Source organism: Aedes aegypti, unplaced genomic scaffold, assembly GCF_002204515.2.
Source record: "Aedes aegypti strain LVP_AGWG unplaced genomic scaffold, AaegL5.0 Primary Assembly AGWG_AaegL5_hic_scaff_1997_PBJ_arrow, whole genome shotgun sequence".
NCBI classification, from domain to species: Eukaryota; Metazoa; Arthropoda; class Insecta; order Diptera; family Culicidae; genus Aedes; species Aedes aegypti.
This window is the reverse complement of record NW_018735485.1, coordinates 19134-45535: the sequence shown is the minus strand read 5'-3', so window position 1 is coordinate 45535 and position 26402 is coordinate 19134. Positions and strand designations below refer to the sequence as shown.

At 39.1% G+C, this 26402-nt stretch overlaps 1 protein-coding gene across 1 annotated transcript; it reads right to left on the bottom strand.

Moving 5' to 3' along the window:
- Positions 1-3730: 3730 nt before the first annotated feature.
- LOC110680914 lies at positions 3731-15285 on the bottom strand (the record flags this gene model as incomplete). Its single annotated transcript, XM_021856701.1, has 4 exons — positions 15198-15285; positions 14444-14547; positions 3938-4053; positions 3731-3868 (listed from the first exon to the last, which is right to left on the bottom strand). Coding segments are annotated over exons 1-4 (417 nt in total), but the record flags the coding sequence as incomplete, so codon positions are not given.
- Positions 15286-26402: the final 11117 nt, after the last annotated feature.

The window sequence follows — 26402 nt, the reverse complement described above, 5'->3', positions numbered from 1 at the left end:
CTCCTCCTCCTACTTCCAGAAGCTCGGAAGCTTTCTTCCAGGAAGCTCGGAAGCTTCTTCCAGGAACTGGAAGCTTCAGAAGCTTCTTCCAGGAAAGCTCGGAAGCTTCTTCCAGGAAGCGTGGGAGCTTCTTTCGACAAGCTTGGAAATATCATTCAGTAAGCTTGGAAGCTTCTTCCAGGAAGCTGGGAAGCTTATTCCAGGAAGCTGGGAAGCTTTTTCCAGGATGCTGGGAAGCTTCTTCCCGGAAGCTTGAAAGCTTCTTCAAATTCAATCAAAATCAAATCCCATTGCAATCTAAATCCAATCCAAATATAAATCCAATCCAAATATATATCCAATCAAATTCAATTCAAATCCAATCCAAATCCAATCCAAATCCAATCCAAATCCAATCCAAATCCAATCCCAATCCAATCCAAATCCAATCCAAATCCAATCCAAATCCAATTCAAATCCAATCCAAATCCAATCCAAATCCAATCCAAATCCAATCCAATCCAATCCAAATCCAATCCAAATCCAATCCAAATCCAATCCAAATCCAATCCAAATCCAATCCAAATCCAATCCAAATCCAATCCAAATCCAATCCAAATCCAATCCAAATCCAATCCAAATCCAATCCAAATCCAATCCAAATCCAATCCAAATCCAATCCAAATCCAATCCAAATCCAATCCAAATCCAATCCAAATCCAATCCAAATCCAATCCAAATCCAATCCAATCCAATCCAAATCCAATCCAAATCCAATCCAAATCCAATCCAAATCCAATCCAAATCCAATCCAAATCCAATCCAAATCCAATCCAAATCCAATCCAAATCCAATCCAAATCCAATCCAAATCCAATCCAAATCCAATCCAAATCCAATCCAAATCCAATCCAAATCCAATCCAAATCCAATCCAAATCCAATCCAAATCCAATCCAAATCCAATCCAAATCCAATCCAAATCCAATCCAAATCCAATCCAAATCCAATCCAAATCCAATCCAAATCCAATCCAAATCCAAATCCAATCCAAATCCAATCCAAATCCAATCAAATCCAATCCAATCCAATCCAAATCCAATCCAAATCCAATCCAAATCCAATCCAAATCCAATCCAAATCCAATCCAAATCCAATCCAAATCCAATCCAAATCCAATCCAAATCCAATCCAAATCCAATCCAAATCCAATCCAAATCCAATCCAAATCCAATCCAAATCCAATCCAAATCCAATCCAAATCCAATCCAAATCCAATCCAAATCCAATCCAAATCCAATCCAAATCCAATCCAAATCCAATCCAAATCCAATCCAAATCCAATCCAAATCCAATCCAAATCCAATCCAAATCCAATCCAAATCCAATCCAAATCCAATCCAAATCCAATCCAAATCCAATCCAAATCCAATCCAAATCCAATCCAAATCCAATCCAAATCCAATCCAAATCCAATCCAAATCCAATCCAAATCCAATCCAAATCCAATCCAAATCCAATCCAAATCCAATCCAAATCCAATCCAAATCCAATCCAAATCCAATCCAATCCCAAATCCAATCCAAATCCAATCCAAATCCAATCCAAATCCAATCCAAATCCAATCCAAATCCAACCATCCAAATCCAATCCAAATCCAATCCCAATCCAATCTATATTCAATCCAAATCCAATTCAAATCCAATTCAAATCCAATCCAAATCCAATCCAAATCCAATCCAAATCCAATCCAAATCCAATCCAATCCAATCCAAATCCAAACCGAATCCAATCCAAATCCAATCCAAATCCAATCCAAATCCAATCCAAATCCAATCCAAATCCAATCCAAATCCAATCCAAATCCAATCCAAATCCAATCCAAATCCAATCCAAATCCAATCCAAATCCAATCCAAATCCAATCCAAATCCAATCCAAATCCAATCCAAATCCAATCCAAATCCAATCCAAATCCAATCCAAATCCAATCCAAATCCAATCCAAATCCAATCCAAATCCAATCCAAATCCAATCCAAATCCAATCCAAATCCAATCCAAATCCAAATCCAATCCAAATCCAATCCAAATCCAATCCAAATCCAATCCAAATCCAATCCCAATCCAATCAAATCCAATTCAATCCAATCCAATCCAATCCAAATCCAATCCATCCAAATCCAATCCAAATCCAATCCAAATCCAATCCAAATCCAATCCAAATCCAATCCAAATCCAATCCAAATCCAATCCAAATCCAATCCAAATCCAATCCAAATCCAATCCAAATCCAATCCAAATCCAATCCAAATCCAATCCAAATCCAATCCAAATCCAATCCAAATCCAATCCAAATCCAATCCAAATCCAATCCAAATCCAATCCAAATCCAATCCAAATCCAATCCAAATCCAATCCAAATCCAATCCAAATCCAATCCAAATCCAATCCAAATCCAATCCAAATCCAATCCAAATCCAATCCAAATCCAATCCAAATCCAATCCAAATCCAATCCAAATCCAATCCAAATCCAATCCAAATCCAATCCAAATCCAATCCAAATCCAATCCAAATCCAATCCAAATCCAATCCAAATCCAATCCAAATCCATCCAAATCCATCCAAATCCAATCCAAATCCAATCCAAATCCAATCCAAATCCAATCCAAATCCAATCCAAATCCAATCCAAATCCAATCCAAATCCAATCCAAATCCAATCCAAATCCAATCCAAATCCAATCCAAATCCAATCCAAATCCAATCCAAATCCAATCCAAATCCAATCCAAATCCAATCCAAATCCAATCCAAATCCAATCCAAATCCAATCCAAATCCAATCCAAATCCAATCCAAATCCAATCCAAATCCAATCCAAATCCAATCCAAATCCAATCCAAATCCAATCCAAATCCAATCCAAATCCAATCCAAATCCAATCCAAATCCAATCCAATCCAATCCAAATCCAATCCAAATCCAATCCAAATCCAATCCAAATCCAATCCAAATCCAATCCAAATCCAATCCAAATCCAATCCAAATCCAATCCAAATCCAATCCAAATCCAATCCAAATCCAATCCAAATCCAATCCAAATCCAATCCAAATCCAATCCAAATCCAATCCAAATCCAATCCAAATCCAATCCCAATCCAATCCAATCCAAATCCAATCCAAATCCAATCCAAATCCAATCCAAATCCAATCCAAATCCAATCCAAATCCAATCCAATCCAAATCCAATCCAAATCCAATCCAAATCCAATCCAAATCCAATCCAATCAATTCAAATCCAATCCAAATCCAAAACACATCCTTTCAATCTCGTTCTTTCTCCAAATTTTGAAATCAATGTTCCTCGACCCATCCCTGAATACACCCATGGAGAAGGTCGTTCCCTGGGCCCTGCTGCAAACGAGCTCAAACGAGAACACAACACGGCCGCTCAACGAGAGGGCTGTTTTCGCGGAAATTGAATGCCCCAGTCTCTTCTGATCACGGAGCGAGTGCTGCAATTGATTAGCTATGGCGACGGCGAGAAGACGGACCCGGCCCACTGATTAAACGCGACACGTTAATTGATCCAATAATGTAGTCCACGCGGGAAATTGAATGTACACCCCCAGCGGGTAAGCACGTGATTTGTGACCCGGTTTTTGGGATTTCATGTATTACTTTTCGGATTTCGGTGTTTGAAATTTAGCACTTGGCAGTTTGCTGGGAGATAATGAATGCAGTACGTAACTTACCCCCTCTATTCGGTTCTGCACTATGCTGATGAACTCTTCCACGCCCGCCTGTCTGGTCACCTTCTGTAGCACCGGCGGTTTGCACGTACACAGGTGTCCCGTTCCGAAGAATATCAGCTTCTGGACTCGAAGGGCATTCTGCGAAAATTGAATAGAATTTGTTGTTAGATTGGGAGCGGATTTTTGCATTTTGCAGTTGAGTCTCACCTGAGCTTCTTCCATGTCGTGCGATTTGTGGGTGAAGATGGGCTCAGGGCCTTTGTACATGAGAGGGGTGAACCCTGCCAGAGTGATGTCCTCCTGGAGTCGAACGACTTCATAATCTGTGGAAAGAAAAAGCGTGAGAAATCGTTATTGATGTTTGATCTGCTAATCATTATCGTTATACAGTAGGCTGTAAACAGCGTCGTCGTCAAAGTAGGCGAGTGCGAAACTGATGGTCATCCAAGATACCGTTTGTTTTTCGAAATTTCCCTCCCAGATGGTGCAAGGCCCTATTATTGGCATCACCATTTATGAGATGGTCGGATGATGGGCTTGGTAAAGTGCTACAAATCGATAAGCGTTGTAAAGCATGTAAAACTAATGGGTATCTCCTTATAGGGGAACGTACTTAAGACAAAAAAAATGGGTGAACTTGTAAGTCGTTGAGCGCATCTGGGAAAGGGAGCACTTTTCGGGAAAGGCAATAATAGGAGGGAGGGCTGTTATTATTATTGTTTTCGACTTGAAGGGCTTGTCCACTTTACGCAGCCGCAGCCGCACCGAAAGAGATGCATTTGGGACTGCGGGTTGGGCGCGGGAGATGGCCAATGAAGTTGCCCGTTAGATAATTAAACAGTTGCGGCAGTTTACAAGTGGAGTGCGTTTCCGAAACGAAACCTTTCTCGTAAAACTAGAGAGGGCCGGCCACTGGTTGCCCGGTGCACGGTGGGTTTAGTTGAAGATTGGGCATATCTCGAAACAAATCAGTGATATGTTGCTAGACAGCTAAAAATGTGTTGTAATTTTCAATTTATTTTCATGCACATATTTGGAGCATCAAAATAAACTGAAATGTCAACGTCAAATCACTTATTTTTCAATCGAATAAATAACACTTTAAATTTACACGATCATGTAACATTCAAGCATTTTTAATTGAAAATTAAACGTGATGCTGTAACAATAAGGCAATTCGATTTACTTTTACCATACTCTTCTGTTTACGCTACATTGAAATTTAAATATTTTTATCTGTGTAGCTCTTTCTTGTCAGCATTAATGTTTGCTGCACATCAATAATATAGCACAAATATCAAAATGGCGGCCTACTGTGCAAATTTTGGGTTGTTAAGATAAGGAAGAAACGGAGACAATCATACCAACCGTTCAGATTCAGAGGATATTTGAAATTGTTGGAAGTGATATAGCTAAGAAAGTTGATGTCATTCCATTGGCGCTGACCTCTCTGAGATGGAACAAAGGTATCTGCACCTGTGGTCCGGGCTGATTAGCCTAGGCTTAAGCGCCATTATCCACTCTTTCTAACTTTCGATCATACATCTATGGACAAACGCGTCAATTTTGGAATGAATGAATGCTTCCAAAAGATACTTTAAAATTAACATAACATGTTTGTGTCAATTGACGCGTGAGTATTTGCTAACCGCCTTATCCACCAGATAATTGCGGTCCTTCGATTTCGGTTGAAGGATGTCTTCCGGTTCGCATATGCACCACCATACTTCGGCGAAGAGTTTTTCGATAACGGAATAACTTTCAAAACCGATAACGTTACGCGTTGTTTCACTACATAGCTGGCCAATAGAGTGCCGAAATCATTCCAGCGATTCCTGGCGCCGTCTGACGACTCAAGCCAGTATGTACTACTCAGAACAGTCCTCGGCCGTTGAACTATCCCAAACCGATGAAAAATGCCTCGAAGGTCACAGCCGATGCAACCCAGCTAGACCGAGGTCGGTTCAACGATTCCGGTAAAGTTTGGCTTCAGGTTTAAAGAAGCTTCGATGACCGTTCTTGCCGCTACTACTTCGCGATCTTCTTAATTAGTCCCGATAACGGATTTGCTTCCGAAGCCGGTAACTCGTTACTAGGCGGTCAGATGCAGAGGTCAGGTCGGATTGTAACATGCCCAGCCCACCGGAACCTCCCATTTTTTGCGAGGTGGACGATGGTTGGTTCTCCCAGCAGCTGGTGCATTTCATGGTTCATCCGCCTTTTCCAAGTTCCGTCTTCCATCTGCGCTCCGCCGTAGATGGTCCACAACACCTTCTGTTAGAAAACACCAAGGGCGCGTTGATCCTCTGCCCGTAGGGTCCATGTTTCGTGCCCATAAAGGAGTACCGGTCTAATCAGCGTCTTGTAGATGGTTAACTTCGTGCGATGGCGAACATTGCTCAATGGAAGAGTTATGCGGAGTCCAAGTACGCACGATTTCCAGTCTTTGAATTTATCTGCTGGTGTCGTTGTCGGCAGTCACCAGTGAGCCAAAGTACACGAATTCTTCGACCGCCTCGATTTCATCACCGTCAAAACGAACTCGAGGTGGCGGGTATGCCGTATCCTCTCTTGAGCCATGTTGTCATAAGTTATCATGTACTTCGTCTTCAACACATTGATGTTCAGTCCGATTCGCCTAGCTTCAACCCTTAGTCAAATGTACGTATCCGCCATCGTCTCAAAATTGTGTGCTACAATGTCGTCGGCGAAACCAAGCAGCTGAAAGGACTTTCTGTCACTCGTGTCTATCCCGCTCTTTTTATCACACCTTCTAACGCAATGTTGAACAGAAAACACGAAAGGCCACCTTGCCGTAACCCAGTGCGAGATTTGAAGGGACTCGAAGTGTCTCTGATACTCTGACTACGCACATCACTCGCTCCATCGTCGCCTTGATCAATCTTATCAGTTTGTCCGGGAAACCGTATTCGTGCATAATCTGGCATAGCTGTTCTTTGATACTTTGCCCTCAAAAATCTTGGAAATACACCAATGCATCGATCTTGCCAGTTCATCACCACCGTATTTTAGCAGCTTGCTCGGTAGCTGGTCCAACCCAGAGGCTTTATTATTTTTCAACAGTCCAATCTCCGTTTCTACCTCTTGGAGATCTGGAGGCGAAAGTTCTTTATCCTCCGCGCGTGCTCCCAAAGCTTGTTCCAAGCCACCTTCGCTACTGGCCACATTACCATTAAGGTGCTCGTCGTAGTGCTACCGCCTCCTTTCGACCACCTCACGTTCGTTTGTGAGAAGATTTTCGTCACAGTCTCTGCACATATCGGCTTGTGGCACAAAGCCTTTGCGCGAACGGTTAAGCTTCTCGTAGAACTTCCGTGTGTCTTCAGCGCAGAACAGCTCTTCCATCGCATTGCGATCCCTCTCTTCTTGATGGCGCTTTATTCTCCGGAAAATCTAGTTTTGTCAGTTCCTTGCCTGTTTATACCGTGCCTCGTTCGCTCTCGTGCGGTGTTGCAGTATTCTCGCCCATGCTGTATTCTTCTCATCATTCAACTGCTCGGATTACCGTCGTAACAGTCGTTTCTCTGATTCGGGACCGCTGAACCTATTGCTGCTGTTGCGGTGCTACCTATGGCGGATCGTATGTGCCTCCAGCCATCTTCAAGAGTGGCGGCGCCAAGCTGCTCTTCCGTTGGTAGGGCCATTTCCAACTGCTGCGCGTATTCTTGGGCTACTTCTGAGTCCCGCAGCTGCTCGATGTTGACGCATAGTTGGTCGTTGTCGGTCGATACGGCGTGCAGGTTGTTCCGCCCGATCACCGGTCTGAACGTCTCCTCTCGTCTTACCCGTGCGTTCATGTCATCAACAATGATTTTCACGTCATCATGTATCTGCTCCAGCTGCGCGCGAAACGTCTCCTTCTCGTCATCGGGTCTCCCTTCGTGTAGACAGTGTACGTTGATGATGCTGTAGTTGATGGAACGGCCTTCTATCCTCATCTTGCACATCCTTGCGGATGCCACCCGATAACGCGTTGTCGCATCTTGCCCAACACTATGAAGCCAGTTTCTATCATTTCTGGTGCCCAGCTTTGGTAGAAGGTAGCCGCTCGATGCCCACTTTTCCACACCTTCTGTCCAGTTCAACAAAGTTCCTGCAGAGCTACAATATCGAAGTTACGGCGATGTAGTTCGTCATAGATAAACCTGTCGCAACCTGAGAAACCAAGTGATTTGCACTAGGACAATCTAATGGGGCTACCACTTTGAATTTAGCTGTGCGCGATCCAGCAGTTCTTGCTCAGCCGCTGGATACCAGAACAGACGCTGTTTGAGAGTCGCCTTCCCCTTCTCTTTATCCGTTTTCGTCTCTGCTTTCGTTACTTGACACGTAATCACATCATCACATCTCGAAAACTTGTTCATATAGACTCAAGTCAAAAATGTATACAAACTTACTTTATCGATCCTACGTGTTTCGCAGACAAAATTCTACACGTTCCGCTCTGAACCAACTCGATTTTTCACTTTTGGAACGTTTAATTTCCAATTTACAATACGACGAAAGTAAGATTTTCAACTTTCGCAACCTAACCACTACTTTCGCCGCCTCGCTGTATGGAGAGACAAAGTGACTTAAGCACGAATCAAAACAAAACACTACATGAGTCGATTTTACACTGGTAGAAAAACGTCGCAAGTAACTGAATGAAACGGCTTATCATTTTGTCATAAAATTCTTGTGTGAAATAAAAGGAACTCCATAGTTTTTGAACGCGGGCTCATTGTATGCAAAATTTGGAGTTCTGTTTGATCTTTCGACCTTGACACTTGCTTTTGCCGGGGCAAGCGACAAGGGCAGGATCAAACATGTCGCGCGTCGGTCTCGTAAGTGAAAAAGTGGCGTGATCGGTGAGTTCGGTTGAAGAAAGTGAAAAAGTGCCACGATCGGTTAGTTCTGTTTGATCTTTCGACTTTGACACTTGCTTTTGCTGGGGCGAGCGACGAGGGCAGGATCAAACATGTTGCGCGTTGGTCTAGTAAGTGAAAAAGTGGCGTGATCGGTGAGTTCGGTTGGAGTAACTGAAAAAGTGCCGCGATCGGTTAGTTCTGTTTGATCCTTCGACCTTGACGCTTGCTCCTGGGCAGTGCGTCAAGAAAGCCCGAACAGTTTTTTTTTATTCTTTTTGGGTCGCGCGCTTATTTTTTTCCTGAGTGCTTTTTTATAGCCGAGCAAACGAGTGAAGCCGAAAGTGGATTGTGGCTGCTCAGTCAAGGATAACGGATCAATTGGTGAGCTCGTTTCATGCTACTATTTCTAATCCATAAAATATGTATGACTGCACATTCAATTGTTACAATGGTGGGATGTAAATATGATTTTTCAACAAACTATGGATGGTTCGTCACTGTGAGTGTCGACACAAACTCTGATTCATGATTTATTTATGTTTAACATTTTTTTCAGAACACCTCTTATATACCTTTATTTTTGTAATTAAAAAAACTTTGAATGGTTCGACACTACAAGTGTAGACTTGCGAAAGGTTCACTTTATTCAACAAACTTTGGATGGTTCGCCACTGTAAGTGTCGGCATAAGAATAAGAGTGTTCTATGATGTCCCAACCAATCGAGTTTTTTGTTTCTTTTCAAATGAGTAAAATATAATAACACATGCTTTCGTCCTGACAGCTGTAGGAATGTTACATTTAGGTATTTGTTCAACAAACTTTGAATGGTTCGTCACCTCAAGTGTAGGCATAATTTTCCTTTACATAGAAATTGTTCATATCAAATGAAAATATTATATTTACGTATAAGCATGTATATATCTCACAAATCATTGTTTATCATGGTCTAATCGCTTATCAAAGTGAATCCTATGACCCAACGATCCTCCCCATTAACAAACATCCCTCCCAGTAACCTTTGTGGAGATGCAGAGGCAAATACGGTCTCTAAATAAGCAAAGGTTACACCTGACTGCAAGGACGTGGCCGGCGCCGTTATTGACCCTGTATAAATAGAGGCACTGAATTATGCACACTGAAGAAGATTATGGCCAACCCCAGCCGAACTTCTAGTTGATTCTTTGTGCATTTTCACTGACTTCGGTCAATCACGGAATAGCAACCATTGATATGTGTAGTCAGTCTAAGCTAAGCTTAGCGAGCTCATTGTATGCAAAATTTGAGCAATGTACACGTCGAAAAAATGTTAAAAAGGTGATTCATTTTAAAACAGTTTTAGAAGACAGGTTGTGATTGTTCTGAATTAATTTTCTCAAAACCGTATGGAAGTTACTTACGTCGATTTGAAAAAGTAATCGAGACATATCTTTTCTGTCATTGACGTTTGATATACGTTATTTATTTGGGCACTGCTTGGATTAATTAATTTATTTATTTTTCTATTAGCGGTCTGCTTTCAAATTCTTGTTTGCAGAGCGACTCCAGGATTCTTTCAAGATTTTCTACTACGATTCCACCACGAATTGCTCTAAGTAATACTCGTGGGATGCATCTTAGGATTCGTTCAGTAATATTTCAAGTGAAGCTGGCAATATGTTTGCTCGTCAATTCCTATCAGTTTTTTCTTTATTTGCACAGTGGAATTTCTGCTAATAATAATCCAAGAATTCTTCATGACAGACCTGCAAAAAATGCAAAATATGTCTTACAGGGTGTCCATTCAAAATCAGTTTTCCAATTCCCGGATTTTTCCCGGACGTCCAATAAATTAAAAAAAAGGGATGACAATCCTGCAGATGGTTGTCCTGCGACTTGCATAAAATGTGAACAAATTGGGAGGACTTGATCAACTTATTTATGAATTATTTTTAATTAAATGTATAGAACACTATAAGCTTGAAACAATTTGAATTTCGAAAGAGTTTTGGACAAAGAGATTTAAAATATTTGTTGAAGTATCTGAAAGACCGTCCCTCTCCTGGCATTCATATGAAGTTCACAAAGATTTTGGAATTATATAAACAAATCTCAGTGTATCTAACTTCCACAGAAGAGCAAAGTTCAATAGCCAAGCCATTTAACTTTTAAGAATGCCTTTGGAAATGCGTTAGACATGAACCAGGGCTAGTTCCTGGAGAAATTCTTGATCTAGTAGAATTCATGTTGGATTCAAGGACATACTTTTTAACAAAAACACACTTTATTGTTATCCTATGAAGCTGGCGGAACGGCTTACATGAATCTAAGATTGCATCTTCCAAGTAATCTTTAAAAGATTTGGTCAAGAATCTCGTCAAAAAACGTAACAAAAAACTATCCAAGAAAACATAAAAGATCTTGCTGTTCATTTATTTATCGAAGATTTTGTCATGGAATTTGTTGAAAATGTTTTGAAGAATTCGTTGTGAATCCCAGGGCTAGTAGCGGTCAGACAGCTGAAAAATAGTGACTAAAATTATCAAAATTACTTAATTGTGTGACTAAAATTACTTAAAAATCACAAACATTAGTTTGAACAATTGAAGTTCAGACACAAAACATAGTCTTCATAATCAAGAATATTAGCAAGACTACACATTATATACGCAACAACTTTTAATTTCCAATCATTAGAGAAAAATCTTCTGGAAATTCAAAATGCATCAACTCTGAAGAAATAAATTCTGACAAAAGTTGTGAAACACATTTCTGGAGAATTTTTTGTATGGGGATTTCAGGAAGAGTTCTGGAGTAATTTTACGATAATAAAGGATGATTATCGAGCAGAAAAATTACAGATAAATTCCTAAACGTTCTTGTGGAATTTCCGGCAGAATTGAGAATTTAAAACAGAAGAGGAAAAATACCAGTAAAAATATATTAAAACTTAACCCTCATCCGCTCACAAGGTAGCCTTATCCAAGCCTATTTTGTTTTCGATGAACTCGAGAAAAAGTGAATGAGGTGATTATTGGGTTAAAATCTTGGCTATAATAATTCAAGATTAATTTAGACGTATTATAATAATCTAGACTAGACATTTTTCAATACTTGAAGTATTCAAAACAACCGTTTTATTAATGCCTCTACAAGCAGCTTCAACTTTTTAGCATAGAAAAATAGTCAAACCGCTATAACTTTTTTGTTTCTCAATATGTTTGCAAGCTCAATTATTAAAATCGACACAGATTTCAAAAGCAGAAGAGTTTTTTTTTAACTTGTGAAAAAATGATGCAAAAATATTGAAAAACAAAAAGGTTATCGCGATGTGAACTTTCCTTTTTGTAAAAAAAAAAAAATGAAGCTGCTAGTAAAGCATCAAGCACTAATTATTAACACTTATTTCAAACCGATTTCAAAACAATTAGCCAATGCAACCATGTGTGTTTAAACAATGACTATTTTTATTCGAAAGCGAGTATTTGGAACAGAAATATTCGTTCGGAATCGTAGAGATAAAAGGTTTGATCCGCGAATGAATGCCTGGCGGATTTGTTGAAATTTCTTGTACAAATTTTGAATATATTTTTTTAATATATTACTGATCTAGTTTCTTGGTAAATTATTATAGGAATAATTTCCTAACAAGTTTCTTACAAATATGATAATTGTTGGTTGACATTTCAGAAATGTTTCAAGCTTGTTTGTTGAGTAGACCAAAGATCCCTTTAGGCTATTCTTCCTAGATTTCTCCAGAAATCTATCTAAATAAACTCAGTTGGTCTGTCAGGAATCAGGCTGACATTTTAAAACTTTATCAGAACTTCGTTGTCAAATTCCAGATATTCTATCAGAAATGTCTGTGCACTATTGACCTCTCCAGACACTTTGATAAATTGATAAAAAAATGTTTTCATTAGAATAGTAAAAACCAGTAAAACATCACTATTATGCTGATTGAGTTTATGAAGCGTATCTATAAATGACTATCGTTGATTTATCATTCAATCACAAAAATAGTAACTTTGGTGATCATTTTTACGACAAAAAAGGTAATTTAGTGACTTTTTGTTGCAAAGTGACTCGCTACCAGGCCTGAAGCCTACCAACCCTGCATAAATCCATACAAAATCTCGTCAGGGGCACCACATAACAACTGTGTCATAGTCAAACTAGAACCTAATCCAGAAAAGACTCAATCAAGAATCAATTTCATAAATAATCCCAGAAATCCGCCAAACGGAACTTTTCATGAATCTGTCCAGGATAGCAGAAGATCTCTCAAGTAATAAGCCATGTATTTTTTCGCTTAGCTTTTTATTAATAACTACGAATCTACTAGAAAATATCAAGCAGAATCATTCAAGGATCTTTTCTAGAATCCACTAAAAGCCTTATTAGCAATCTACTAATAATAATTTTAGTGATCTTTCAGAAATATATTTCAAGTAACTGGTCAATTATCGATTCGATTCCCGTTAGGATTCCAGCAAAGATTTCATTAAAAATTTGCCATGAATTTGAATAGAAATCAAACGAAAATTTCGCCAAGAACCTTGTCATGAATCACTAAGTACCCTACTAGAAATGTTTAATAGATCTTAATTGTTAACTATCTTTCTACCAAACCACCAAAAGATAGTAATAGTGAGAGTACGAGTGCATCTTCTGGGAAAAAATTCTCCACAGTGCTTGAAATTTAAAAAAAACCGGTAGTCATACGTTTAAAATACATATTTTCCCGGGGTGTTCTTCAAATTCCCGGGTGTTTCCCGTATTTTTCCCGGTCATTTGTAATTCCCGGGTTTTTCCCGGTTTTCCCGGATTTCCCGGATGGATGGACACCCTGGTCTTAAGCAATTTTTGACAAAAAAAAAAAACATTCAAAAGTCTTTCACAGATGTTTGAGGAAGTACTGTAAGATTTTTTTTTTAAGATTCTGTTATGATTTATCTTTCTTTCCATGAACTCTTGGAAAATTTTGTCCCTTTACTGCCGTGAATCGCAAGTCAGTCCTATCTGCATTTTGGTCAAAATTGAGTTGAGTTCAGTTTTCAACATACCTTCCAATGCTTTTTCAGCTGCACTAATAAGATAATATGATTTGTTCAGAAAAACTCGAAAAAAAACAGCAAGTCAAATTGTCCCATAATGAAATGTAATCGCATATCAGTCCCACTACAGATTTCCGCACCGTGTCACACAAAAATCAATCGTGTTTGGATCATCTTTATTTTTTTCTCGGAAGGATATCGTAGTAAAAAGCAAATTGTGAAAGTTTCATTAAGATATGAACATGTTTTAATTCTTTGGAATTTTTTTTCAATATTCGTATGGAGAACGAGTTTGGAAACTTCACAGGCCATTTTCTCAATGCCTACTTTTTACAGATGGGACTGACTTCGATTCACGGCAGTTTAATGGATCAAAATTCTTGATTTTTGAATAATCAATGCTTGCATATCGGAAAGATATTTCTTTCAACAACTATCTCGCACAAAGCCCACCGTGTGCACCGACCGAGCTCATTCAGACATTCCAATCGACAGCCTCTCTCGTTCAAATCTCATCCAGAATTAAAAGCCATCATCAACGGCTCATCTGCACACGTGGTGGGCACGCGAGAAAACTAGGTTAGTCGAGCCCGTCAGACGAAACACGTGCCATCATCCCATCAGTCAAACGGCTGCTACTCGGCTGCTCAGGTGGTGAAGTAGGGGCGGATGGTAATCGTTAGAAAAAAAAAACAACCAAAGAGTAGCAGTTTGATGTTTTAATCGCTTATGACGGATTCGGACGAGCCTACAAAAATGGTGCGCGAAGCGGCTACCGGAATCTATTGTGAGGGGGGCGGGGACTTACCTGCTTTCGATTCCAGCGAGAGAACCTCCTTGTTGGTGTCCAACCGGGCCAACAGTGTCATGAGGTTGGACAATCCGGACCACGGGTCGTGTCCGGTGGAAGCACTGCAATTGAGAATGGAAATTGCGAGAATGGGGTTAGTGTTTTGTGAATATGGTGGGTAAACACTTGCCGAGTAGATGGTCGAAAATAAAAAATCATTGTTCGAAAAGTCATGACTGAACTCTAGGATGAAAGATAATTTGAGATTAGAACCTTATAACAGCATTTTGGCAACGTACTCAAATGAGTATGGCACTAGCATAAATTCAATCGGGTTATGGATTATGGATAGCACACAGATATAAATGAGAGTTGAATTAAACGGAGAATATCTCATCATATAGAGCTGTAAATACTCAGAAAACATATCTCGCATAACTTTTAATCTCGCCCTAAAAGCCATTGGTAACCTAGTGTGAGTCTCGTTGTTTTTAAGGAAATAAATGGACCTAGATAAAATATCATCACTGGCAGATATAGGAGGATCTTGTTTTCGTGTAAAACCAATCGTTTGCTCAGTAACATCGAGCTACACACTCGGTTACCAATGGCTTATGCAAGGTTTTCATAAATCGATTCTGACGCATCATTTTTTTAGGAAAATGATTTGTTCCACAACATTTTTTTTAATAAGCATATCTTGCATTCTAGGGTTGTTGAGTACCATGACTTTTCGATCATTTATTGTTTTCCCTTTTGCCGGGACACTTACCCTATTTTGTAGTCTGTGCAGAAGGGCGGCGGATTCCACGTGCCGGTGTGATAAAGCATCCAGTCGCACCACACCTGCAGCGCGTCGATGTAAGTACATGTGGGAAGAAAGAGAAATAGAGAAATCATCAGTGTAAGTAGAAACAAAAATCGTGAATCAACAGGAAAAAAAAGTTTGGTAAGAGAGGGTTCAACAAAGGAATGGAAAACCTTTCATTTCTCGATGACCATGTGTAAACAAACAAGGTCACGTGGTGTTTGCGAGGCGAGAAGTCCACTAGCTAGTTGTTCGGGCAGGCGCGGCGGTTTCCAATCACTTTCTATCATTGCTCGCAGTTGGAAGCCGCCATTGTCGGCAGTTATCGGTTGCTGTAATGGACCGTTGCGAACCTCTGCTCTAGTGAACAACTTGTTTGTTGGCCGCGGCCGTTGTCTGTCTCGAATGAATGGAGGGTAATTTCGACACGAACTCGTCAAGAGAAGACACATTCCATTTGCGGGATGAGAGATCTCTTGAGCAGCAGGAGCAGTGGCAAAAAAACACATCCCGAACACTTTTGCTTGCTACCTTGCCTTGGACAAGTAGAAAGTGGAGGATTGCTTCTGTGTGTTTGCCTCACTTGGCCGCCCCACAGTTTTCACCGACCGTCGTCGAACTGTGGCCCAAAGTGTCGGACTTCGATTGGTAGAAAAGACCTCCAGCTGTTGCCCCGGTCGACTATATGGAAGTCCCACAGACCCACAGAAGAATCGAAATTGATTGCCACCTTAGCAACAACTGGGGACCGAACTAGATGGCAAACGATGACAGCAAGAAGCAGGAAGCTTCCACAGTAGGGTGCGGCTGATTTATTTGAATTCAGAGCACACAGAACAGAAAACTCAAGGTTTGAGCTAATAAGGGAATGAGGATTCACGCCTAGTACCTACGGAGGGTCCAGAAAAAGTCGAAAGTCCAAATTTGCATGCATATCTTCGCCGTTTTCTAAGTGTTTTCCAAAATTATTTTGCCACTTCACTTTCCAAAAAGAAAATACTAAGTCACTGATAAGGACAAGAAAATTCCGGTAAATTTCAATATTTTGATTATCTTATGACGGATATGCTTATCTACGAGTATCAGTTAAAATTTTGGCAATCTACCAATGATTGTGTAAGTTACCCCTGAAATCAAAAACCAGACAAGAACTCCCCACCATCCGTTATATGAATCCTATGAGCTATGAATGTAGATATTATGGTAGAGCTTGGAAATATTGATATACTACATAGGGGATTCGCTAGTTGGAACACAACTGCCTTCCATCTAGCGAATCCAACCCGTTAGCTGGAACGACTGACAGCTGGTGAAAATGCTCCACACTAACGCATCTGGAGAGCAAATCGTCACGAAACGCACATATACATACGCATTTGTTCTATATATGAAGACTTCAATGCGACTGGACTCAGACGTCAAAGTCAGTTTGACATTTTCTGTTGACATTTGAGTGCTTTCTAGTTGGAATATTTTCCAACCAGCGAACTTCCAACCATCGAGTCATTTCATGTAGCAGACCCCCAACGAGCGAATCCCCACTGTACAGAGTACTTTGAATTGCATGAACTTTAAAACAAAACACACAGAAAAGCTTTCTAGTTATGTTTTGAGGCTAAACAAGCATCAAATGTTTGATTTTGATGGTTTGTTTAGGGAAAAAAATGTCGAAAGACAAAACGTCGAAAGGACAAAATGTCGAAAGTGGTCAATTTTCAATATTGTTTTCCAGATGTCTCGCACATAGTTTTCCATTAAATATACTATACATAAAGTCTGACACATAGTGAAATATTAATGCTTTCGAAAGAGAATCATTCTTCTTGTTGTTTCGACACTTTGACTCTTCGACGGTTCACGGTGTGCTGGAACACACATATTATCGAACTTGCATGAACCTCCGATCTTTTTTCACTAAAAGTTAGCCTTGATAGTCAAAAGAAGCTTGCAGAATATTAAAAAATCTTTCATCGGCAAAAAATTGGAAAAAGACGATTTTTGTATTTTTACCCTTCTCCCATATATGAGTTCATAGGAGAATATTAGAGATACACTAATATGATGACTTTTAACGGCTTAATGATCAATTTGACATATCTTTAACATGAATGAATTCTTAGATGTTTTAAATTAAGCATCATTTCCTACATACACTCACACAATATGACCAGCCCATGGTGGTATGCCGTATTTTATATAATTGAAATTTCACTTTTCACTTCAGAAAAGCTCATACGAACGCTTTGTATTCTTCTTTCTGAATCAAATAAGTAATATTTTACGTATACGGTAAAGTTTTCTAATCAGAATAGGAATTCCCAGAAATGGATACACATGGCAGTATAGGCTGTATTCATGTGCTTATACGCGCAAAAGTCTTGAGAGAGGGTTCACTATAACATGATTAACAGTAAACGGCTTATATAGCCTTAATGTGGTCTCAAGCTCATCGTGATACAAGTTTTGTGCTGTCACTAATCTACTCAAATGTAATGCGCACATTATATTTGGGGTTTGAAGTGCTTGATTTTGAGTAAAAGGGCTGGATTACTTCGGATCGACATTATGTCATCACTCCAATTATTTGTCATAGGATGAATAATAAATGTGGCGACGATGACAAATCGATCCAACGTAGTTCAGCACTTTTATTCAAGACTTCGCACTTATGGACTGGGCAAATTTTGCGAAATAGACATAACAATTTCAATATCCAACATGGACACATACATTTTAGTATCGTAAAACGAGGTATCTTTGAAAATGCGGCTAACTTTGATAGTGCGGGATCCGCAACGTACTAAACAAAATAACAAAAATTATGTTATTCAGTTAAGCAAAACGAATACGAAACTAAGGGGTATTAGTGTGACACTTCACCTCTGAGCTGTTTTTGTGCCAATCGAGAGTATTTGAGGCTTTATATTCGAATATTTAAAAATGATGAGATTTTGGTACTTTCAAAACGCTCACAAACAATCTGTTTTACTATCACTATTTCATGAAACTATAATGAGTTCGGTACGTATGCTTGATGGCCTAGCTATAGTAGAACATGAATCCGGTATCAAACCTCGTAGGGAAAAACAGTTTTACAATTTGGAATCATTTTCGTAATCAAAGTCACAAATTCCCATATAACATTAAAAGCCTAGAGTTATGCAACGCCTCATGTACTTTACGGGATTCATTCGATTTATACTCATTCATGTTCCAAAAGCGATTGATTTATGGTGAATTCAATGTCGAAACATGATTATCGATAGATATCTATTCAGAGATATACTTTTATACCCATTATCAATTTATGATGGTGTTTATCATGTTTGTTTTAAAGATGTTTCTTGTTTGATAAAATCTAATCCAGTTTCTCTTTTAACCCTCTAATACCCAAATTTTTGTTTTCGATCTAAATATTATTTTTCGTTGTCTAAAATCATTCTAAACACGGTTTGGGCAATGATTTATTTTTCTTCGCAAATTTATGAATTTTCGTTTTTGATTTTTCTTATTTTTATGTTTGAACATCCCTATCCTTTTCAAATTTTTCTTGAAGCCTCTTCTGGTTACTGATTTTTGACAATAATAAAAATTTGAGTTTTTACTATATTTTTGGAAATATGATTTTTTTAATATTTTTTTGGAACATTTTTTATTTTCCGTGTAACTAACGGAAAAACAGATTTGAAATCATGTCAATACCATCAAGCTCTTCTTCAGTGATAAGTTGATCGTAGAAAAATATAAAAAGTAAGATTTTTTATAATACACGTTAAATGAATCCCAGGCATTTGTAGGCTATATAAGAATACAATTTTTCAAACAATTTTCAATAATACAAAAAAGTTTCAAAAATCATAAAAAACTTTTCTTATATGCGTGTTATGAGTCAAGGTTTAAGCCAAAAATAAAATCATTTTAATTTCCGACCTACGAAAAAATACACAAAATTCCAAAGTGTACCCCGTCTAAAGGCGGGGTTGGGTATTAGAAGGTTAACACTTCAGTCGTCGCGCTGTTGTATTCTGTACAACACTGGTGGAAAAACCTCGCTCTTCGTTCCCAACAGCAGCGTGGTGGTTCTGACGGTGGCAAACCGCGCGACGACTGGAAGGTTAACATTCTCCAATCCAATTCAAACTGTGATGATGCCAAACAATAGTTTGTTTTGGATTTTCATGTGCTTATCTACTCATTATCAATGTTACACCATTACCAAAAACTGACTTTCGATTATATGAAAAACTATAGATTCATTAAGATCGAACCGTTATGCAATCTTTCATGTGCAATCGATAACTAACAAACCAGTGCTTGTTTTACAAATAAAAAATATAATATTTAGATTTTCTCTAAAAAAACTATCAAAGTTACCCCGTTTGATGATATGTATTTAGTTTTAAGTATATGAATGTAACTAGGGATACGTTAATGATGTGAGGTTTTAGCAAACACACCCAACCAGCGGCTACAAGATTTCCATTTAAATCTGCATGACAACTTTACAAGTATTATATAATATTGTTACTCATACAAGAAATATAAGACTATCATAGTTTTTTTTTTATTTTCACATCTTACATTTTCTGTATAAACCCAGTATATGTAACGATATTTTACAATATTTGTATGCGTTCTTGTTTTGGATGTAGACATACCGTATACAGGTTTACGTAGAATCTTCCTCCATCTTTCAATCAAAACAAATGTGAATAACAAGACCAGCTAGATGTGAACACACCATACAAAATTTAAACAGTACATTGCCCTATATAATTGTATGGTGGTTTATTTTAATGGTTGCATGTAATTATACAATTGTCTGTTATCTTAAAAAAGCTTCATGTTCAATAACGAACTCCAATGATTTCAATTATTCTGTAGAATAGGAAACATTGATTGAAACTTGATAAGTTGTAGTATGTTTACCTTAATAAATTTATGTAAAAATGCGATGTCGTTAATAAACGGCATACCACCATGGGCTGGTCACCTTGTGTGAATGTAGGTAGAAATTATGCTAAATTTGAAACGTCTTGTAATCGATTCGTGATCAAGGTATATCAAATAAGTCTTTGAGTGATGTTAGTACCAAAAATCAGCTCTAAAATTTAAAATCGGGGAATCTCATTTCGGGGTGAAATTGATCACTTGTCAATGTGATTATTGTTAGTTTTGAAATTAACTTTACATACTTAATTTGGGCCATCTGAATTCAAATATGCTTGCCAAATTCTTAACGAGACAATTTTTATGGAAATAATCAATAATTAAGTTTCAAGAATACCGCGAAAATCGCCTGAATGTAGGCAATTTCCAAAGGATTTCTCTACTTTGTAGCAGAAAATCAACAAAACGAGCAAATTGGTAAGAGTTTTGATAGTAAAATCTATACCAAATCTTAGACCATATCCAAATCCTTGTTTAGAAGTAGAAGTTTATGGATGTCTATCAATTTCACACCAAATTTGATTCTAAAATTTTGTATCATTTTCATAGAAATAAGCATTCTGTGACACAAAAAACTTCACTATACACAAATATACCTTATTGAGGACAAACACCGTTCATTTAATATAGGTTGCAATGAATTTGGTGCATTATAAGTAAGAAATAAAATCGCGTGACACGGTGATCAATTTCAACATACTGATCAATTACACCCGAATTTACGGTACAATATGTTTTCATATGTTAGAGATAGGATATTATTACTAACTATACAATAAAGTAACATTTTTTTAAAATTTGCTGTGCTTATCATAGTTTAGACAGTGCCTGCCTCTTAGCAAGTTTCAACAGTAAATACATTTTTTTTAATGAACAGTGCCTTCACAGCAAAGATTTGTGAATATTATGCAGCACGCCATTAGAACATTGAAACTTACAAGCATACAGCTAAAGCAAATCTGACGATCTGTCAACCAAACAGTGCTCTTCAAACTATATTTCAGTTTAATCTGCTAAAAATTTACATGAAACTGCTACAAAATAAACCCAGCCACGCTAAAAAAAACTTTCAATCACTTCTCGATGAATCCACCAGCCATCGGAACAATTCTGCGATACATTCACCCAAGATGAACCTGTTCAACTTGCATCAACCATCTGCTAAAGAGGCAAGACAGCCGAGAGAGATCGGGCGTGTTGCTATCTATATAGAGGTCGCCAAACAAGGAGGAAAAAAAAAAATTTTGCACGAGATTCATTCGTGCAAAATTCTTTTTTTTCTCCTTGTTTGGTAGCTGTTTATAGCTTATTTTCAAATCAGCAGCAATGTAATTTTCAAACCACACATGAATATCTACCATATATGATAAAGGCCATTCAATTCGCCATAACTTTACAGATTTCGTTCGTTCTGTTTTGGGAAAGTGAAATGCTGAAGTGAACAAAGTGATTGTGGATAGGAACAGTTACATGCAATTTTTAACTTCAAATGGAAAATAAGTTTCTTTTAAGACAAACCTTCCAATCTCTGTTAATAACCGTTTCCTGCCTTCATAGTCATCCCGGTCCTGTTTTCGTGGAAAGGGAGGGAGTCTTCCGAACTCCCACCGCAGGCAAGTATCTAGTTCGATTATCGATTAATTCCCTGACTGAAGTGTTTTCGGTTTTCAGCAACTCTAATTCCGAGGTTCATAATGTCGGTGAACAAAACAGATTATCCTACAAACTGTCAAACACTCTAGATTCTACACGGACAACGGGGTGCATGCAGCCAAGTATTATGGAAGTCCCTGGGCCCTCCACCGCAGTCGAGTCTACGCCTGATTCATCGAGTAAATTTACGTCTGTTTCCTGTCTTCCAAGTCACCCCGTTCCTGCGTGTTAGGGTTCTTCCAACCTGCTTTCTCAGGTGAGCCAATCAGCTGCAGAGCCCCTACTTCTCCTGAAAGATCTTTCGTTCCTAGCAAATATATTGAACGTTTGGAGTCCCCTCGTCGTCAACGCGTAATCAACGATATCAGCAGTCCTACACAACTTTCAACACAACGTGAGGACGCAGCGAGTTGCAGTCTCACAACACGCTCTATTTCGACTGAGCAAGCATCTCGACGACAACTTACTGTTTATTACCAGAACGTCCGAGGTATGCGAACGAAAACCTCAGATTTCTTTATTAACACGATTGCCAGCTGTTGTTGTTGTTGTTGTTTGAGAGGGTGTCCGGCCATTTAGCCGAACGCCGTTTGGCCGAATGCCATTTGGCCGAATGCCATTTGGCCGAAAAGGTCATTTGGCCGAATGCCGTTTGGCCGAATCATGAACAAAACAAAATCAAATGGCTACAACGCTGATGTGTAGGATTGATAAGTGTGACCCAATAACTGATAAGCTAACTAATTTGTTAAGTTCTCGCATAACTTCTGATCTCGCCCTAAAAGCCATTGGTAACCATGTGTGTAGCTCGTTGTTTCTGAGCATTTGCATGGATTTTCATGTTATTTCACAACGTTACGGGGAAGAAAGGATCATTATCTACCTGCTAGTGATGTTGGTTTGGATGCTTATTCTTTCATTTGCTCAGAAACATCCAGCTACGCACGTGGTTACCAATGGATTTTTATGATGTGACTGGACGTCATGTTTGCCACTATATGAGCTCCAAGAGAATGATAACATCGACCCTTTAATTCAGGACGAAGCTGTGAACTCCACACGCGTTAAGAGTCTGAGGTGATGATTAGCCACTGGATTACCAACGGTGTAATAACTTCATCAGATTTTTTTCCTTCTTTTAAACATAGGCTATTCTTAGTTATACTGGTTACATTACTATTGGCAATAGTTTAGCTTATAGTTTAATTGGGAATTTTTCCTTCTTTAAATCATCGGCAGTTCTTTGTGGTTGTAATGATTAAATGATTATATGCATTACACTTGCTTAAATTTTCATAAGAGCTTTTCCTTCTTTTGATCATAGGCTGTTCCTTGAAGAGAGAAATATTGTTCATAGTAATTGGAATTAATGCTTATAATATGTTTTATTCAAACCATTTTTTTTAGCTCAAGGTAACTTAGGTGAGATGGCATTCTCCTTCAAGATCAAGATTACAACATGAGAACTGAACACTGCACCGTTGCTTGTGTATAGGAATAAACGACTCGATGAACACTTACGTCAAAGAAGCACACTGTTTCTCCGATGTGAAAAGAAGAAGCCAAAACTTGTCTATGTCAGAACCATAGACAAACAGACGTAGAACGAATCGCGATTAAAATCATAGTCGAGAGACCATGTACGCCCAATGTTAAAATCGGTCTGTTTAGACGATGGGTGAACAGATGGTGGTAGTGTGTAACATCAAATGCGAACAAAACCGATGTATGCGCTGCGGGTGATGGATTGACCACTTACAATATATTTGAATCGACCGTTAGGAAGGCGGTTCATGGACAATGACGAGAGTGTGACGTCTGTTTGTCTGTGTCAGAACTATGACATATATTACTTGGTACGATTCGAGGGATCGTAGCAAGCCGATCCAGCAGAAGAACGAATAAGTGTTAAACCGTTTTGATTACTGTCAACTACAATAGCAATGCCAAAACATCTGCTGGTGGCTATAACCGCTAGCATCGAAGTGAACAACTGCTTACATTTAGGATGTTCTTCTTTCAGCACTGACTGTTTCTTCAACTAACACTAAAAAGCATATGTATATCAATGATGATTTATCCTTTTTTTATGAATAAGGTGAATAAGTTCTTTGAAATTCATCATAAATCCATACTAAATATAGTTCACTCTTATTTTCCATTTCGGCCAAACGGCATTCGGCCAAATGACCTTTTCGGCCAAATGGCGTTCGGCCAAACGGCATTCGGCCAAATGGCATTCGGCCAAATGACCCGGAACCGTTTGAGAGGGACTTTAACCCGAAGGTCATTCGTCCCTTAACGATTGCCAGCGATTATGACACTATCATCATTACGGAAACATGGCTCCGTCCTGACGTACTGAACTCCGAACTCTGTTCCAATTACACAATATTCCGGTGCGATCGCAGTGAACAGACAAGCTCCTTCCAACGTGGTGGTGGTGTACTTATTGCAGTTAATGCTTCTTTTCGTTGTACATCGGTCTCTTTGAACGACTGCGACTCCCTTGAACAAGTTGTTGTCTCAGTTAATCTTCCAATGTCAACAATCTATCTTTGTGGCATTTACATTCGACCGACTTCACCACCTGAAGCGTACTCGATGCACGCAACTGCAATACAAAGTATTTGCAACTTCTCTTCCGAAACCGACGCAATCATTGTAGTCGGCGACTATAATCTACCAGGGCTTTCTTGGATATCTGACGAAGAGCTTAATAGCTATCTACCATGCAATGCGTCAACTGAAGCTGAGACGACTTTTGTTGAAGCGGTGGCTACAGGACTGTACCACGTCAACTCAATACGTAACGTTAATAATCGTATTCTTGATTTGGCTTTTGTCAGTGATGTCTGCGATATTGAAGTGTTGGAGGCACCATCTTATCTCTTGAGAATGGATGCTCATCACAAGTCTTTCGTACTTCGAGTACAAATATGGGAGACACGCAACAATTCATCTTCCGACAGCAATGATGAAACGGATTTCGACTTCTCGCTTTGCGATTTTGAATCGCTAAATGCTAGTTTATCGATGATCAACTGGACGAACGAACTGGCGAACAAAGGCACTGATGAAGCAACTGCTCACTTTTACGATAAGCTGTACGACGTTTTGCATAGCAATGTCCCTCGTAAGTGCGTCCTAAACAGAAAGGCAAACTGCCGTGGTGGTCACCTGAACTGAGACGTCTTCGAAACGGTGTTCGTAAGGCTCGCAAGCGCTATTATCGCTCCAAATCGCATGTTGTTAGACAAAATCTTCATGTGATTGAATCTCGTTACAACAAATGCAAAGTCTTCACGTTCCGTAATTACATCAATTCAATCGAATCAAATTTGAAGAACAACCCAAATAGTTTCTGGTCATTCGTCAAGAGCCGTAAATCGAAAAATCGCATACCTGAGCAAATACGTTTTTAAAATAGGACATCAGCGAATGTGGATGAATCGGCCAATCTATTCGCTGATTTTTTCAGCAGTGTGAATAGCACCATCTCCCCAACTCTCTCCACTGCAACGCGACATTCTATTCCCACGCATGACATAACGCTGTCATTCCTAAATTTTACCGAACAAGACGTGAAAACTACACTAACGAGCCTTAATGTTAAGAAAGGCGCTGGAGCTGATCGGCTTCCTCCTTCATATTGGAAGGAGTGTGCTGAATCTATGAAGCTGCCAATAAGCCTAATTTTCAACCGATCTCTCGCTGACAGAAAGTTTCCTGCAGTTTGGAAAACGGCCTCAGTAGTCCCGATTCATAAATCTGGCAGTATCAATTCTGTCGACAACTATCGTGGAATATCAATTCTTTGTTGCATTGCCAAAGTTTTTGAAAGCATGATGCACATGGTCCTGTATAATGCCACTCGACACCTGATATCCGACTCCCAACACGGATTCGTTAAGAAACTATCCACAGTTTCAAATCTTATGTGCTACACCAATTTTCTTTCATCGGAAATCGAACGCCGTCAGCAAGTGGACGCTGTGTACTTCGACTTCTCGAAGGCATTTGACAAAGTCCCCCACGATCTTGCTATCAAGAAGTTAGAGCAAATGGGGCTGCCCGACTGGATCACAGAATGGCTTCGTTCCTACTTGTCCGGCCGCAAAGCCTTCGTCAGGATCGGAGACACACAATCTCGTGGTTTTGATATCACCTCCGGTGCAGTGTTGTGAAACACTCAATTTCTCACAACTCACGCTTGATATTTTTCATGCGTGAGTTGTGAATCATGCAACTCAGCAGTCAAAAAATCATGGATGAGTTGGCTTACCTTTTTGACTCATTGTCTCGTATTTCCACAGTTTACTCACACACGGCTATAATTTCTTGTTAGTCTGGTAAAATTATAGTAATCCTTTCTAACGTAAACAACAAAATTCGAATTTTCACCGGGTTTTGCGACTGAATCATTTTTTACGGTTTGAGTTGATTGAGTTGATTTTGCATCAAAATCTCAAGCGTGAGATTTGCGAAGCAGATCTCTAATGAGTTTGCTCTCACGGGAGAGCGTATTGATTGAGATTTTGAGTGTGAGTCTATCAACACTGCTCC